Raw genomic sequence first — 19,334 nt, 5'->3', positions numbered from 1 at the left:
GCAATGAACAAGAGGCATGAATTGAGGATTATCACCAGAGGAATGCAGAAGAATTGATTTTACACAGTGTTACGTTTTAAAAGATATGGCAAAAAAAGTGAATGATGGAAACCTGAATTGAAACAAATCCTGTGAATCCACAGAGGTTCTGAGAAAATGATTGATACTTCTTAGCAGATTGAAAACAGTGAAGTGGTTAACTCCCCCTATAGAAATTGTAATGCTCCTTGTTTTACACTTCAGACTGTGAAGTTACTGTTCCGTGGAATGCTACCCAGCTCACACCAATTACATTTTTCATCCAGCGTGTCCTAATGAACCACTGTGTGTGTGTAAAACCAAATTGTATTTTTCTTGCAGCAGTTATTAACCACACTCTGCATAACAGAAATGTATTGATTGATTCAAATGTATGTAGATTATTGTGCTGGCCCAACTTGATAATGTGCTGATAGGCAGAATTGCTTTCAAATATATAATCTATTTGATTGACACACTCCTTACAGTGAATGTTTTCTAATGGGTTTATCTGTCTGTGGGAGTCACAATAGCCTCCATTTGCCGTGATTGAGCAGAGCAAAGATGTGAAAAAGGTGGTGACAATCCTGTAAGACAGACACTGCATAGCAGTAACTGAGGAATGTGGAGGACGTACATTATTCATGACTGCTTGGAGTTTTGGGGATTTTACATTGTGCTAGAATCCATCGGTAAAAAAAAGGGCATGTGAAAAAATGGGCATGTGAAGCAATTATGATTTTTTAACAGAATATTTAACCCTTTCACTTGCATATTTTGTGCTTTGCATTATTAGATTTTCATCATTATCCAGATAGGCAAGAATATATTATGTATTGTTTTTGAGCATCCAATGTATTTAATAACTTCTAACAAACCTTTATCTGTGGGACAGCTTGTGGTCTTTCATTATAACGAGTACAACAATAATAATCAAGGTATTCGAATAAATTGGAGTATTAGATTTATCTTAAAGAACATTTTTAGTGCGACATCTAACAAGATATTGAGGGGCAAATTTTTTGTATTGATTCACTTGATTTGTTATTTTTTCTTTTTATTGGAATTCAACTTTGACATGCAAAGTGCAGCAATTTCAAACAGCATTCCATCAATATGGAAATTAAGAACTAAGGAATCCAGGAATATATCAGGCTGATTGCAGGTTCTCTGGAGTGGAGTTTCCTGCTAGTCAATGTGACGTACGTCTGCTTACCGGGAGTCTCCACTCCGATTCCTTAAAGAAAGAATTTCATTTGAACATCTCTGCTATTTCGACCCATCTGTCTTTTATAATATTTAACGTATTCAACTCCAGCACCAAAACCATCTCTTGCTGTGTAGGTGTATGGGAAGTCCTATTCGCTGTGACAGAATCATATGCTTTATACAGCTGTAGTTTGCATAGTCCACCTTGGCATTAAAACTGAAAGGAAAATGTCCTGGAAAAACTAATACATAAACTTCAGAGTGGGAAGCAATACATCGTTATCAATAGATCCACCAGATTTTCCTTTCACGCCTTTATACGTTTGAATTAATAAAAATACTAGAAATTCTAAAAACATCTTGCGTGTGAACAGTGCAGAATGGGAACTCATTGGCTCCAGGTCTGCAGTCCTAATGTCACCTGGGGTTTGTTTTCTGCAGTCAGCTGCTCCCCACTGTGTATCCTCTGTTTAAGGGAATAATCAAAGGTTCCATGTGCCGAACAGTGAATTCCTGAGACGGTTCGACTAAGCAAGGTTATTTTAGCCACAGCATGACCTGACACTTTAATCCAAGAATAATAAAAGATAAAAGATGAACTGACATAATGGAGATTACGGTCTGTTTAATAAATAATTACAGCTTGTGGTACACTAGTCCCAAAGCAGCTTGCAAACTGTGCTTCTGTCATCGACTGGCATTTGATTTAGTCTAGAAAGTCCTCTTAGATCTCACAGCCTTTTTTTTATTATTACATTTTTAAAAAGCACTCGATGTCGGTGTGGAGCCAAAAGCACCGCTGATTTAATGGTTTGATAAAATAAAAGTTGTTTCTTTTTTTAGTACCAGAAATGGTGCTTTTATATTTTTTGAGACTCGAGTACTGTGTCGAAGAGGATTATTTATGTGACTGCTTTGAGTGCGCACAGTACATGTTTGTGTGGATGTACTTGTATCAGAAATGTCTGGTATTAATATGCAGAAGATAAAGCAGATGACGTCAATGCACAGCAGTGGATTTTTTTATATAACCGTGTTCTGCGGTTAAAAATGCTTACAAAATTCAGCATTAATGATTTGTGTTTAATCTGATGTGGTCAGCTGACGGTGCCTTTCTGATTGCCGATGGTGGAAGAACCCAAAACTAGTCCCCCCTCCCCAAGAGAGATTGTTAGTCCATTCCTTTTATAGAGGTTCATTTTGGCTCTTTGTCAGCACCAGGATGCTGGCAGTGATTCTGTCATGGTTACAATAGAATGTGGTAACGAACGGCAGCTATGAAAACCCAACGGGAACGACTCAGAATACCAGGGTTGACCTTGGAGTAAGTATTTTATTTCTCTTTAATAAATGATTTGGGGGGTGAAGCCAGTTAACTGTTGCTGAGGTTGGTGCTGCTGATTTCCACTATCTCTTCGCTCTGAGGTTTTACGAAAACACATTTTGTATACATCGCAGTTATAAATAAATGCCAGTGCTGGTTCTACTCTGCAGCTCTGCAGACTGACTGTGACGAGCAGTGGCATAATCAGCATATCTATGAGGAAAGAAAAAAAACTGTGCTGGGGGGAAAAAAGTGAATCTCGCCAGCACTAGGTAAATTAATGTATCCCTATGCTACAGTCAGAGGAAACGCTGCTGCAAAGCCTGCAGTCATTTGCTGATATAAGATGCATTGCCGCTCAAAGTACCATCGTAATGCCTTAAAATCTGCGGGGGGGAGAGCACTGATGGTGTGCAACAAAATGAAATATTAAGCACCCAGTGGATGTGAAAAAGTACAGAGATAGCAACACTGTTGTAACAGTGTTTTAAAATCTAAAAGTTCGAAGTTTCTATTTGGTATTTGTTCCCATTGGTACTTTTTTTATATATGAGAAACTAATGGTGATTAATATTAAAAATATTAATATTGAAGATGTCTCAATGACCTGATAAAACGCTATATCAAATGCAAGGATTATTCTTCTTAAAAACCTACATAAATAATGGTGAATTCTGAAGATTTGATTTTGGTGAATATTATGTATTTACATTCAAAATTTCCCATTTTTAAAATTACCATTGCACTTGTAAATCAGTTTTACTTACTCTCTTCTCCCCCCCGCCCCCTCCCCCCCGTAAATTAACGGGGGCTCTCTTCTCTCTACGGCTCTCAATGCACTAGAGCAGGGGGTGGGAATGCTGATTGCAATCAGATTTAGTTTTCCTTTCCCACCTTCCATCCCCTTTTTCCCAAGGAAACCCTGCTTCAATAGTCTTGCAGAAATGGAAACTTTCCTTGGCTGGCGGAGGGTGGAAGCAAAGAAGAGAGACCCTCCACCTAATCTATGATGCAGAACGATGTCTGTATATTAACAAACTGTGCCATTAGTTTGATAAAATCCGTTCTGCAGATTTTCATTCGAATAGGAATTTAGACTCTGTTTCTCTACCAGTGCCTGAAAGGGTGGTGGAGGCCGATTCGATAACAACTTTCAAAAACCCGGTTGATGGATATTTGAGGAGGATGGGTTTGCAGGGTTATGGGGAAAGGGCTGGGGAGTGGGATTGACATTACATTGCTCTTTTCAAAGAGCAGGCACAGACTTGATGGGCCGAATGGCCTCTTTTTGTGCTGTACAATTCTATGATTCTATGAGTCAGTGGGGTCCTGGACTCTGTGTGAGCAGTGTAATTATAATTCAGATCTTTAAAGCTATTGGCATCAACAATTTCTGAATGCAAAGCTGAGCTACATGATGGAAATCAAAACTGATGTGGGAAATACCCTTTACCTGAGGAAGAGAAATCCAGCAAAACAGAAAGGGACAACCCCATTTTCCCATGAACTTTCCTTCCCATCAACCAATATGGAATTGCAGTAATCTGAGTTTTATGGAGAAGTCCTGCTTTTCCTAATTTAATGATACCAATCCTTGTACTTAATATAGTGTCTGTAACGTCTTAGCTTCACAAGTAAATGCTGTAACATGAGTTGACTGTATATTTGTAGACAAACGAAGCGGCCATTTTGCACACACCAGCAAGTGAATGATGATTTATGTATACTGTTGGTCAGGATCTTTAATGTCCATTGTAAGAAAACTGACAGGAGCTAGGTTTAACATCTCATCCAAAGCATAGTACCTCAGACAACTCACTGCTCCCTCAGAACTGTGGTGGTATGTTAGTACCCACCATCTGAGTAATTATAACCTGATGGGAACAAGGGGAAAATTATTGAACTCAGGCATTTTTTGCAGTCCACGAGGACAATGACCACTTGCACTTTTCTTTTGGTCAGCCGGGTTTCTGACAGATAAGAAATCCCATCACCATATTTAGGAGAATTCAAACCAGGCTGAGTTCCATACATGCCACCTACACATGGAAATTCCTATGTCTGGAATGGAATGTCTACTCTCTTTCCAGAGGGATGCATCTGCTCACCTAATTCTAGAAAGTGTTAGACATAGGTTGGGAAGAGCCAAGGCTTGGGGACCTCAGAAAATTGTAGCTTCAAGCCCCATTTCAGGCTTGAGCTCCTAGTTGGATGATTGCAGTATTGGAGGATCACTGCATTGTCAAGGTGTTGCCCTTTAGCTGAGATTCAAACCTATGGTCCCATCTGACCACTTTCAGATGGATGTTGACAACTCCACGCCAATATTCAAAAAGGGAAAGTGAGTTCTCATGGCTAATAATCCAATCAAATGGTTGTCACTTCTTACTGAAAGCTAATTTCACAATGATTTGTGAAGCTCTGAGACATATAGATTTTTTTTCCTGCTGGCTCAGTTGGTAGCACTCTCGCCTCTGAGTTAGAAGGTTGTGGGTTCAAGCCCCACGTTTGGACTTTGAGCTCAACGTTCAGGCTGACACTCCAGGTCGGTATTAGGAGAGTCCTGTATTGTTGGAGTTGTTGGCTTTCGGATGAGATGTTAACCGACATCTTATCTTCCTGTTCACTTGCATGTTAAAGATTCCATGATACTATTCGAAAAGAGAAGGGAGATTCACCCACTTTCCTGGACAACAATCCTGGATAAAATTGGGCATTCACTTCATGGCTGTTTGTGGGACATCACTGTGCAAAATTAGCTGCTCATTCTACAAAATACACCATCACTACACTTTACAGCATACGCTGTGAAGTGCTTTGAGGTGTTTCAACGATGTGAAAAGACCCTATACCAAATGCAAGGATTTTATTATAATATTTTGAATTGGTCTTAACTATTTAATACTTTTATATTACTATCTCTAATCGATTTCTACATTTGGACTGAAAATTGTTAAAACCTAATGTTTCCAGTACTTATTGGATTCATAGTATCAAATGGGAACTAGTTGTAAAATAGACATTTCTTTTGCAGTAAATGGATAATACAATAAAATAAATAAAGTAAGGCTAATGGTCTATTTCACAGTATTAGACCATCAGTAAAAGGAATTCATTATCACTTGAAGGTTGCTTGACATTGAACTGGCTGATTTATGGTGCTTTGTGTTCTCAATGCATTTGCTGATTGCTGTGGTTTAAAGCTGAAATACAGATTTGTGGCTCGTGATTTTCATTCACTTAACTATAAAATGTGGGACCTGAAGTGTATAATTGCTTTTTAGGCTCCCACATGAAATCTGAATCCTTGGCCTTGGAACAATTTGTACATTCTGCCAGCATGGCAAGCAACTCTGTGCTGATTTGATAGAAAACAAAGTGACTGATCTGGTATTGATCTTACCTTTTTTCCAGCGCCGATTGAACATATCATCAGCAGATAGCGATTTTTTTACTTGGATTTAATATTGCTGCACAATTTAATATTTTTTTTTACAAAAAAATCAGAATTTCCTCCTGTTTTTATTTCTTGAAACTGTACATATTCCGCTTCTCTGTGTGTAGCATAATAATTCTTGCATTTGATATAGCGGCTTATCATGTCATCGAGTGCTTTGCAGGATGTACTCTAAAGTGATGTGCTTTGTGGGCAAATATAGCAGTCAGTTTGCTCACAGCAATGATTCACAAATCCACAAATGGCCCATAGATTGAACAACTAACTCTACTTGGGGGATTGTTGGCTAGGACACTGGGAGAAACTTCCTTTTCTTTCCAGTCTTTAACGTCCACCTGGTCAGGCAGACCTTGGTTTAACGTCTCTTCTGACGAACTGCACCTCTGACAACGTAGTACAACATTGGGGTGTCAGCATATACTATATGGGTTCCAAGTCCCAACGTGGTGCTTGAATCCACAACCTTCTGATTCAAAAGTAAGAATGCTACAAGCTGAGCTGGGCTGACACCAGTCGGTTCAAAATATTGTTTTTAAATGTATAACTAACTGTCATAAATCTTAAAATTTTAACCCAGATCTAAGCAATTGGATGCCTATACCAGTAAATAGTGTTTTCTACGTATGTCGCATAAAAATGTACAAGAGAAAAATATAAAATATTATAAAATATTACACTTGGGTGATTTCCTGGGTGATGAACCATGTCCATTCTGACGGCATGGGTTGCAGCCTGCTTCCAGCCGTTTACCATTAGCTCTCTACGATTGATTGCTAGGAAATATATAGGAAGAGCACAGAAACCAAAATATGCGCTTCATAGAAGAGAGCTATTCAGCCCATTGTGGCTGAGCCATTACCACCCCTTTTCCCAAACCACCTTTTTATGGTTAATTTCACTTTCCAGCTCTTTTCTCCATCTCCTTCAATATTTTTACTGTTCAGTCCTTACTACAGTTCTCTTTTCAACAGCGCTATCGATTCAGTCAAGGTGTAAACACTTGAACATCTGAAATTGTATTCCAAACCCATTCAACATACCTACAATAAATTCCCTTTTGAAGGTGATTGATTAAATTGTGAGCAAATGTTAGATCTGATAATATTGGATCCAGAATGGGAATCTCTCCAATTTTTCTTTCTTCCATCAAAGTAGTTTCTAGCCTCAACCTACTGTTTGCACTGCTTTTCAGTGACGCGGCCAAGATTGGGAACTCACACTGTGTAGAAAACCATGGGAAACATCAACGTGTAGAGACATCAATGTGTAGAGACATCAATGTTCTCCCATTGCATGGCACAATATGGTGTACCTCAACATGCCAGATATATATTTTATTTTTAATATCTATAGCTAAGTTTATTTGGAGCTTCCATTTAATATGAGTGTCAGCCTGGCTCAGTTGGTTGCATTCTTACCTCTGAGTCAGGCGGTTGTGAGTTTAAGCCCCATTTCCCCCAATTTCAGGATTTTTAACTCAACAACAACAACTTGCACTTATATAGTGTCTTCCACACCGGGCGGCGTCTCAGAGAGCTTAACATTGGTGGAGCCCAAGGCCGAGCCAGGGTTAGGGGAAGGTGACCATAGGTGTGGTCGAAAAGGAAAGTCTTCAGGCACGACCTGAAGATGGGGAAGGAGGGGCCGAGGTTGAGGGGTTGAATTCAAACTCTAATTTGACACTCCAATACAGTGCTGCACTATTGGAGGTGGCATCCTTCATGAGACATTAAACCAAGATCCTGTCTGCCTGTTCAGGTAGATGTTTTTCATCCCATGGCATTATTCAAAAAGAAAAGAGACTTCCTCCCATTGTCCTAGGCCAACAATCCCCTGGATGAAATTGGTCATTATGTCATGACTGTTTGTGGGACACTGCTGTGTTCTGCTACAAAATACAAAGACACTAAACTTTACAGTAAATCCTGCAAAGTGCTTTAAGATGACCTTCTGATGTGCCAAGGCACTACATCAAATGTAAGGATTGTTATTAATCTATAATTCTGCATCCCTATACTACTTGGAGAAGTCTCGTGAATACAGTACAATAATTCACTCAGTAGATTGTTCTTTTCCTCACTGAAATCACTGCAATTCTTTCTCCTTTCAGTGAAAGATTTTTAAATGCAATGGCTTATAATATAACTTCCTGTAAATTCTATTATTTATTTATATCCTGATGTGATATGTCGCTGCCTTTAAAATTCACACCTTTCACTGAAAGGGGAAAGAATTGCAACAGGGTAGTAGTAGCCATTTTAGTATATCAATTTTAAGATTGTGAATTGTTAAACTTTTATTAAGTTATATTGATATTTTAAGCACTGTAGATTTTCAACTCCAGAAACTCAACAGAAATGTTTTAAAATATTTGCTAATGTTTTTATATTTGCAAATATACTACAGAATGCAGCTTTTAGCATGAAATATGCAGCAAGTGGAACATTTAAAGAGAGCACAGCCTATTAAAAGTAAACCATCCCCACATTTTGCAAAATTCAACTTGCTTTGAATGATTCATATAATTGTTAAATGATGATATGTTGCAGACATTGAGTTATGAGATAACTATTCTAATCGTGTCTTATGGCAGTGCATTCTGACTTAAATTGCTGATGAACACTAAATGTCTGTGTCCAGCTGGTAACATCATTTAACTGAGAAACATCAAATCCTACTACTCTTTTGTGTTTGCTACATCCATATACAGTACTACAGTTATGATATATGGGGAAAGGCAATCTTCTGATTTAGACTTGACATTATTTTAACTTTCAGCCTCACGCCAAGAAGCTTGAGTCCTACTCCTACAAGCCCATGCAGTCCATGCAGTCCACTCCATGCTTTCCACTTTTGGAGGTAAGGACACGATGCTCTTTTCAGGCTGCCAGAGTGAAACCCAAGCCAAGAAGAAAGGTCATAAGTTCACCAAATCCAACACAGGATGCCTGTTGTGTTGGCATCCCTTGTTTTTGAGTCTGTTTATGTTTTCCGTATCTGCACTTGATAAGTATATCCTTTACCTTTTAGCGCTTTATTCTGCTTAACTGCTTTTTTTCTCTTAAGCTTTTCTTTGGTGTTGCTGCCATTCTAGTCTGGCAGTGTTGTGTAGAATTATAGGTTTCTTGTTGTCTTGCCGTCCTCCCGGTTCCAAATGTGGAATGTGTTTTCTGAGATGTACCATTGCGTCTTAATAGATATCAGAGTAGGGACCATGAGGTCTCGAGACCATGAGCTCTCTCGAAAACTGAGAGGAGCATAAAAGTTTGAGACACTGAGATCCTCACTGTTAACCGGTTTATAATTTTGTATCAAGACCTAAGAAGGTTTACATCTGAAAAAACAATTATGTCGTTGATGTGCTAAAGGATAATGTAAGTGTGTTGCGGAATCTGAGGAGTCCTTGCACCGAAAATTCTAGCAATGAAGGAGAATCTAGTTTTTGTTTACATTAATTATAGGTTAACACACTGTGTTTAACTTCCTACTATGCTATGACTAAACACTATTATCTAATTAGTGCAGTGTGTTCTCAGTGGTGCGGTAGTTAGTTGCTAGAGCAGTATTAGGATCAAAATACTCAATGTTCTGGAGCAGTCTTGCAAACGTTAGTTATTTGAGTTGAAAGTGACTGTTACCATTTCAAACTTTTACTGTGATTGGAATAGATTAAAGCCAAATGTTGAGATAACAATAATAATCATCATTGCATTTGATATAGCGCCTTATAACATCTTTGATACGTCTCAAAGCGCTTCACAGAATATGCTGTAAAGGGAATTGACTGTATATTTTGTGGGCGAAATGTGGCAGCCAATTGTGCACAGCAGTGTGCCACCGACAGTTGTGGATTGAGTGACCAATTTATTTATTTATTATTTTTGTTGAAGGAATTATTAGCCCAGGAAAAGCAATCCACCAATCGACTAACAACTGGGTTCCTACTTCCTGCTAGGTGAACAGAGGCGTGTGGAGTAAGGAAACTTGCCCAACGTTTCACCCTGCCCGGGAAGCGCTGGGAACCCAGGTCTCTCACTTGCGAGGCAAGTGCTCTAACCACTGAGCTACATTCATCCTGTCTTGCGAATGTCACTGAAAACAGTGATTCTTCTGATACATTAATGATCTCAGGTATACAAACAATGGGAAGCTTACCAATACTTTGTAGTGAGAAGTTGCACACCAACAACAACTTGCATTTATATAGGCCAGACAGTGTCTCGCCTATATACATAGCTGACACATTGCTTTAGCTTCTGCCGTACTGTGCTTGTGAGCTCTGGTTATATACATGTAGAATGACTTTTAACCTTCTCAAGTTAGGCAGACTAAGAGAAACATAATTCTGTTATAGTAGGTTTCTTAGTGGCTGAAAGACAAGACAGATGTAAGGTTTCTGTGCATTTCAGCCACTCGCTGACTGAAACCATAAACAGCACTTGTGCTGTGTTTGTGTTGCTTGTTAGTAGGCTGATTATCAGTTGTCAAAGGAATGTGTGGAGTGGGGGGGGAAACAGTGTGGAGCAATTATTTTTAAAAACATTTCCAGTAATGGAGTGTATCAGATTGAAATATGAAGAGCTCAACATCTTTTGCGCATTACCTGAACAATTTTGTATTGTGAAATCCGTGCAGCACTGAAATCGTCTATTTTTTATCTGCAGTTTGTGATATTTCATTGGATGTCTCAATATTCCTGGACCGTAATGTGTTGCCATGTATGACTGATAAATATCAGGAGAAAAAAAGACTTAAAGCTGCTTCCTTCCCTTGATATCAGATTTTTGATAAAGCCAGACGTCATTGAAGAAAAAGAAAAGAGGCTGAAATTGATGCCAAACAATGTGGTTGGGTTCTTGGGCCAAATGGAACTCATCTTAAATTGCGTGACAAGTCTGATTAAACTTAACTAACGGTCGACATTGTAGATTATTGTTTCCCATGTAATGTATCACGATTTCTAAGAATACATGGTCAGTGCTACCCATCTATCTATTAGTGCTATTATTACGTTGACTCACTTTCCTTTCTCCATAGATGCTGCCTGACCTGCTGAGTATTCCCAGCAACTTCTGTTTTTGTTTCAGATTTCCGGCATCTTCAGTATTTTGTGTTTTATCTGTTAGTGCGCTTTTAAGAAGAAAAAGCATGGAATGAGCAAAGCTAATCAGCCCATCAAGCCAATTCATTCCACACAATGCGGTTTAACATCCTTATCGTGCTCCTTATTTTATCTTGTGAGAAGTAGGTAATAGAAAATGTCTCTGCATCCTCAAAAGTAATTGAGCTAAACATCAGAGCATTTAGCAAACTTTGTAAACTCCTTTTTCAACCTACCTCTGAGTTGTTTTCCTTATACATGGCATCCTAAAGTTGTCCAATGGTGTGAACACAGGGTGGCTGCCCACAGAGTTGCCTGTTGTGCAGAAGATTCTCTGGGGAATGGTACCTCACCACTTATGGTGGATTAGAATTATAAAGTTACAGCACAGAACAACAAATTTCTTTTACACAGCGCTTTCATGTCAGGAGGACATCCCAAAAGACTGGACAATCGAGGATTTGCACCTGAGCTGGGGGTTGGATTTGGGAGGGGTGGGGGTGGCGTGAGAGAATGATTGAAGATGTGGTTAACGAGAGAGAGCTTGAGGCGGACCTTAAACCAGCCATTTGGCCCGTCAAGTCTGCACTGTGTTTTTCTCTAAATGAGCCTTTTTTTGACTGAATTAATCTTAATGTTTTCATTCTTTTGTTCTTCAAGATCACAAGAGAAGTTTGGATTAAAACAACCTTTAACCCTTTGCTCCCATCCTTCCAAAATACCTACCATATGGTCATCCCATCACAGTATTAAACTGTTCTTGAAATAAATTTAGTGTCCTGGCCTCAAACACCCTTTCTGGTAAGCCTGTTCTATTCATTGCACTCTGGGCAAAGAAATACTTTCCGACAACTCTCCTGAAATTGTCATGATGGAGTTTGATGACACAGAATTACAGAGAACTTTGCAGCATGGAAACAGGTCCTTTGGCCCAATTAGTCCATGTTAGTGTTTATACTCCACATTAACCTCAACCCTCCTAATCCGTCTCCCACATCACTCTACCTTATTCTCCCTCATGTAGACATCAAGTTTCCTTTTAAATATGTTGACTTTTTGCTTGAATTACAGTTTCAGCAGCCAATTCCACATTCTCACCAGCCTCTGCATAGAGAAGTTATTCCTAAACTTCCTTTTAGTTCTGTTATTAGCTACTTTATATTTATACCCTTTCATTTTGGAATTCCCAACAATTGGAAACAGCCAATTCATGTTTACCTTATTGAATCCTTTCATAATTTTAAACACCTCTATCTGTCAGATCCCCTCTCAATTGACTCATCTCCAGAGAGGAAAGATCTGACCTGTCCATTCTTTCTTGATCGCTGTGTCCACTCATGCTGGGAACGATCTACTCTGTATTCTCTTCAATGGTACAATATCCTTCCTGTAGTAGGGCGGCCAGAACCTCACACAGTACTCCAAATGTGGTCCAACCAAGGTTTTATATAAATGCAACATTACTTCCCTACTTTTGTACTCCATTCCTCTGCACACAAAGCCAAGGATTCTATTTTCATTCTTTATTGCCTTGTCTGTGCTGACACTTTGAGTCTAGTGAATCCAAAGTGTACTTTTATTATTTAATTAATGATGAAATAATGTGCATACAATTTGGATGTTAAACAATTGTTTACTTTATTATAGGTCCACATTCAATGATTATACTACTGCAAGATGCAATAATGGGAGCAACTAGTGATATCAGGGAATTAAGTATTGATCAATCACCTATGCCTGGGAGAGTAGCAGGCAGTTACAACAACAACTTGCATTTATATAGCACCCTTCACGCTTGGTAGAGTGAGGAGTCAGATGATCTTCATCTCATTGTACTTGACTGAGCTCTCCATTGTTATACCTGATTGGTATTCTAACACCCAATCCAATAGAATAGCACATATACTGCTGGAGGACACTTTTACCGGCAGAGTTCAAACTGCCAAGTGTCCAGGTGATCGATGCCAACTAAAACATTTTCTTCCAGTGTTCTCTCCACTTCTGCATATCAGAAGGTACGTTCCTGGTAAACAAAGCCAAGTCTGCGGTGTTTTTCTGCATCAATCCCCGTAGCTACCATTCTAAGTTAATGCTTTCCTTACAGAATACTTATACATCTTTTCTCTACCCCTCTTAGGTCGTATATACATGATATGGTCGGCTTCTTTATTCTTCCTGCCAAAGTGAATCACGTTGTATTTCTCTATATTAAACTTCAACTGCTACCTATCTCCCCATCTATTTAGGAAGCTTGAATTTTCCCTCTCTGTAAGGTGCTTACAAATTTTATTTCGCCTCATTCAATGATTATTGTGATTGTGAATTAATGTGCTCTGTGATTCAAATGTTTCTTTAATTCAAAAATCAGAATTATGTTATCGGTAGCATAAGGCAACTGATAAATTGTATTACAGGTGATTTGTTCTCTGTTCTCAGACTTTTATCAATGTGGCTTTCAGTGCTATCAATTGACTTGCCCTCTTGACTTTTCTGTATCTTTAGGGAGATGAACTGCACATTTCAATCTGTTTTGTGTGTGAGGCACACACTGGTATTCCCAATGCTGTCTTGGCTAGGAATGAAGGTGAAGGAGATCAAAATAAAATACCTTTTTTTAACCTTCAAAAGAAAAAGTATTAAATCCTCTCAAGATGCATACTTCATTTGCTTTTATACTCCAAAAGAAATCTTGGGTTTGAACTGGCTATGAATTAAACATAAAAAGTGTGTATTGTTTAGATAGATCAAAGAGCAGGTGCATTTTGGTTCTTTTAATAATAATAATAATCCTTGTATTTGTCTTCTAGATGTCTCAGAGCGCTTCACAGAATATACTGTAAAGTGAATTGACTATATTTGTGGGTGAAACGCGGCAGCCAATTGTGCACAGCAGTGTCCCACAAACAGTTGTGGATTGAGTGATCAAATTATTGTTTTATTTATTTTTAAAAATATTTTCTGTTGACATTTTTTTATAGTCACTTGTAAAATAATAAAGTTAATGCTTAGTAATAGCACTTAGTAATAAAGCTCCAAGATGTAACTCTGCGTGAAGGACACTATATGAATACAAGGTGTTTTGTAGCATCACAAAAGGGGGTCTATAAAGTAAATAACAAATGATTTAACATTTCAAGTGTGCTACTTCAGTCATACATTTGAATTATACATCTCCTTCAATCATGGATTTTACACGGTAAAGCTTTACTTTCATTGTAGCAAACACAGTATCTTTACATTTGTTTTTAAATCTCTGTTGTGTAAGCTTATACCTAAAATAACCAAGCTCGTCGTTGGTTATCGCTTTTTAAAGATAAAATCAAATTATTCTAGAACTGTGTTGTGAATACATTGAGCATTTATCTGGATGTGGTTTGAACTCCTAACTAGATGAGACTTGCTTATTCAATTTGTGATGCTACGACAACACTTTGTATTTATATAGTGTCCTTAACGCAGGGTTACATCTCGGAGCACTATCACTAAGTGCTATTACCAAGCATTAACTTTATTATTTTCTAACAGCTCACCTTTCTGACTTCTTCTGCACCTTATTCTGTTGTACTAGTGAATACAATACTGCTCTAGTACTCTACACATATTCATTTTCAATTGTGGTTTCTGGCTGTCTTGACTTTCTGAAGCCCAGCTAATCTCGAGGGAAGTGAGGTGTTATATGCAGCATGTTGTGATTTTCTGGAATAATTTCCATTTTAATTTAACTGTGTTTTGCAATATGCATTACCGAGCATGTTCTTGCATGCATTATGCAGTCATTAACATTTTTTTTTAGCTGCGGTTTCACCAAAAGAAATTATCCCCTCAGTTATTGTTGATAATTCATGTTCCCCTGTACGTTGGATCAAATTACAAATAGCAATTGAATATCTATAATGTAAATACTATTTTAACTATAGTCAAAATAGCCCATGCGAAAAATAAAATCCGCACATCATGGAGTATAACTTTCAACAACAACAACTTGCAATTCTAAGCGCTTTGAGATTTTTTAATCCTGTGTGAGGGGTGCAATGTGTATGCAAGTAGTTAAATAGTTCCCTTCATGTGGGGTAGAATCTTCATGTGTGATTTCAAGCTGCGGAGAAATGGGAGGTGACTGTAAGCACATCAAAGAGGAAAGTCTTCAGGAGCAATCTGAAAACGGGCAAAGAGGGGGCAAGGTGGAGGGCTTGAGGCAAAGAGTTCTGTTGTATTCAGCAATCGTGTTTGAATAAATGTTTATGATTTTATGGCAATCTGTCTGGGAAGCTTGAATATTGAAGTACTAGAGTGAGTGGTAGTGTGGAAAATATCTTTCACTTTATGGAAATATTGCATGTATTGATATCCACACATGCTAATTTTTTTTTGAAAAAGCTGACCATTTTTCATAAATGCTGTTATAAGTCTGATCCTGATAAACACGCCATAATGTTTAGTTTGATAGCATTTCTGGGCTTGCAATAATTGCTTCAATGCTAATCGCCTGCCCCCCAAACTGTTATGTCTATGTCTAAATATGTCTATGATTTACCTGCAGAATAGTGCTGGGAAAATGTGGTGCATACATGTTGACTGCAGACGTGACTAGGCCAGTCAGTATTGGTATAGAAAAAATCTCTCTACTACATTCACACTGTACTTTCATGTGATAAAACAGAGTGGGCTGACTGAGATTTGGGTTTGCATAAAAACGGATTCTGCAGTTTGCTAATAATCTAAACTGAATAGAGCTGAGGCCAACATTTTCCCATTAATGCAGAAAAATTAATCAATTCAATGCAGTGTTAACGAAAACCGTAGAAAGATAAAGATGAAAAGGTAGGCACTGAGTTCATTTGTAGTGACAATTCAAAACACCTGCTTTAAGAATGGGATCATTATTCTTTCATTGTCTGTTTATGAATTGCTATTTTTATTTTTTTTGATTTGAGCACAGTTTTGATCAGTGACATGAATTGTTTAATCCACTTCTACTTTGTATTAAATTGAGATTCAATCATTAAGTTCCAATCCTTGAATAAGGCAATTTTTTTTAAATTTTGCATTTTAAAAAAATATTGAGTGTATGATCTTGAGATAACAATGCAATAGAGAGCTGATTATCTGCACTAATTGATACTGGCTCCTTTGCAGATAAGGAGACGGGACAGATAATTGGACACCATGCTAAACAAAACACATAGAAAAATTTACAGACTGTACAGCACAAAAACAGATCGCTCAGCCCAACCAGTCCATGCCGGTGTTTATACTCTCCATCCATTCCTTTACTTCCTCCCATATCCTTCAGTTCCTCTCTTCATCATGTGAAAGTCAAGCTTCCTCTTGAAAGCATCTACTTTAACTGCTGCTTGAGGCATACAATCTCACTACTCTGAATGAAGTAGTTCCTCCTAAATTCTCTTTTAGATCCCCCAGTTGCTATCTGATTTTTGTATCTGGACTCCCCAACCAGTGGAAATGACCTATTTATGTTAACCTTGTCAAACTGTTTTATAATTTAAAACACAACAACAACAACAAGATTCCATTTATAGAGCGCGTTTCACGTCGGGAGGACGTCCCAAGGCGCTGTACAGTTGGGTCAGGACCCGAGCAGGGGGGAAATGGTCAGGGTGAGGGGAGGGAAGGGAGGGAGCGAGGAGGGGGTAGAGAGTCGAGAGGGGAGCTGAAGACACGGTCAAAGAGAAAGGTCTTGAGACCGGCCTTGAAGGAGGAAAGGGAGGAGGCGGCGAAGGCACTGGGGGATGGAGTTCCAGAGCCTCGGGGCTGAGAGGCTGAAGGCCCGGCCACCGATGGTAGGGCGGTTGGGGCGGGGATGTGGAGCAGACCGGAGCCAGAGGAACGGAGGGTACGGGCAGGTAGGTAGGGGGATAGTAGGTGGAGAGGTAGGAGGGAGCAAGGCCGTGAATGGCCTTGTAGGTGAGGATGAGGATCTTGAATTCGATCCTCTGGGGGATGGGGAGCCAGTGGAGGCGAGCGAGGGTGGGAGTGATGTGGTCCGAAGCCTGGTGCGGGACAGTACACGAGCTGCAGAGTTCTGAATGACCTGCAGCTTGTGGAGGGAGGTGCCGGGAAGGCCGTCGAGGAGAGAGTTCCCATAGTCCAGCCTTGAGGTGATAAAGGCGTGGACCAGAGTTTCAGCAGCGTGAGGGGTGAGGTAGTGCCGTAGTCTGGCCACATTCCGGAGGTGATGGAAGGCGGTGCCAGTTGTGGCGCGGATATGAGGGAGAAAGGACAGCTCAGGGTCGAACAGAACCCCGAGGTTCCTGACTGGCTTTAACACTTCTGTTAGGTTCCCCCACTTAATTGTCTCTTAAGGGAAAAAAGCCCAACTTATGCAATCTGTCCTGATAACAGTAACCTGCCAGCCCTGGGATCATCCTCATAAACCTACTCTGTACTCTTTCCATCGCTGATGTATCCTTCCTAACGGTGCTAATCAAAACATAATAAACCGTAAGATGTAGGAGCAGGAGTAGGCCATTCAGCCCCTCAAGCCTGTCCCGCCATTTGATAAGATCATGGCTGATCGTCTAACCTAATTCCATTTACCCGCCCTATCCCCATATCCCTTAATCCCTCCATCCTTTAGAAATCTATCAACCTCAGTCTTGAATATGTTGAAGGACTGAGTATCCACAGCCTTCTGCGGTAGAGAATTCCACAAAATTCCACATTGTTCCATCTGTAGTTATACTGACTGTTGTATGATTATGCTCATCCTTTCCCTTGGTATAGCTGGGGCAGTATGTTTCCAGAAACCTTGAGTGTCGTGTAGAACTTCACATGCGCACAGTGGTGTTTTGTGTTGGTATCTTGCTGCCGCATGTGGATCAATGGATAATTGTTGTGCAGATATATATTCTACTGTACAAAGTCTTGTAATTGTACCAATAAATTTGCACATACCAGAAGTTTTTCTTCATTAGGTTACTATGTGTGTCATTAAAGCTAATCTTATGCAATAAATGCTCTGTTCATTTTTCATGATATAATTTTGGCTATTGTTTTGAGTGTCTCCATATTGGAAGGTCAAAGATGAAAAATGATTTTTTGCCCCACAGCTTCTCCTCCTTCCACATACTATAAACAATCTATGGACGTCTATTTTATCATAGACTAGTCCAGCCATTCAGTTGCCTTAGGTAAGCTTGTGGGCTAATGTTTCCTGATCCCCCAAAGGTAATCGAGCAGAATATTCAGTTATCTTCCAACCCTTTACAGATGATGTGCTTTCCTCTCTCTCCCCTCTTCCAGCAGCAGAAAGACCAATCCTCGGAGAATTAATGTCCCGCTATGCAAGAATTGTGACAGTCATATGAACAGAAATGTTGGACGGGCTTAAAAATAATCCTGTTATAACTCTGTACACTGCAGTAACAGACAAGTGAGGGGTCTGGATTCTGTCATGGAATTGGAAATAGTGCTGTCATTAGGGCAGTTAATTATAAACATACTGTACATGACACTTGAATGCTTTGCACGTTGCTTATGGCTAGTCTTTGGTATTTCATGCTGAAGCCAGAGACAGAATAATGTGTGAAAGTCATAGCCACGTATATTCATACAGTAACTAATTGGCAATGTAATTTAAGTGACAAAAAATATTATAGGTACAAACATTCAATTGACACCTCCGGGTCCTAAGAAAACATTATTTATTCTTCATTATTTTTTAATTATTATTTTAGAAAATGGGACTTGTTGTATTGTTCAAGTCTAGCATAATGCCCCCATTAACTGCTGTTGCTTGGATATCCTAACCCGAAGCAAGAAATCTCTAAATATCAAGATTTAACAACAGTTGCACTAATGTATGTGCAAACTATTCTCTCCTAAATTACACTGGGGGCTGGGGGGAGTTTTAGAAAACTAGTTTTGTATAAATTAGATTTATTTCTATTTCATATTGAATTGCTAAACGAAAATTGTGTAAACAAAATTCTAATTCAAACCCATCATTTGGCAAATTTGTTGAGGAATTTATTCCTGACCCAGTTAAAATCTGGTTTTAAAAATTCCAGTTTTAATTTTTTTTATATATGTATATATATACCCCTCCTCTTCCCAAAATATTTTGTACACTTTGTTTTGGGACTTCAATTCTCTACTTCATTACCGTGACACACAATTAACAATGTAAATAGGTCAGGAGAGAGAGAAAAGGGGACTGAGACTGGAGTTAGTTACAATGGTAGAGCTAGCAACAACACAAGCTC

At 39.0% G+C, this 19,334-nt stretch overlaps 1 protein-coding gene across 1 annotated transcript in view; it reads left to right on the top strand.

The window, feature by feature from the left end:
- The first annotated feature begins 2,456 nt into the window (after positions 1 to 2,456).
- The window catches only part of LOC103177783 (microtubule-associated serine/threonine-protein kinase 4), a 110,490-nt gene continuing 93,612 nt past the window's right edge, over positions 2,457 to 19,334 (top strand). The window contains exons 1-2 of the mRNA XM_007892107.2: positions 2,457 to 2,551; positions 8,787 to 8,867. Of these exons, the coding sequence (XP_007890298.1) occupies positions 2,505 to 2,551; positions 8,787 to 8,867 (128 nt within the window). The 5' untranslated portion in view covers positions 2,457 to 2,504. The remainder of the gene's footprint in view (positions 2,552 to 8,786; positions 8,868 to 19,334) is intronic.

Source organism: Callorhinchus milii, unplaced genomic scaffold (genome assembly GCF_018977255.1).
Source record: "Callorhinchus milii isolate IMCB2004 unplaced genomic scaffold, IMCB_Cmil_1.0 Scaffold1, whole genome shotgun sequence".
Taxonomy (NCBI): domain Eukaryota; kingdom Metazoa; phylum Chordata; class Chondrichthyes; order Chimaeriformes; family Callorhinchidae; genus Callorhinchus; species Callorhinchus milii.
This window is presented reverse-complemented; position numbering and strand designations above follow the sequence as displayed.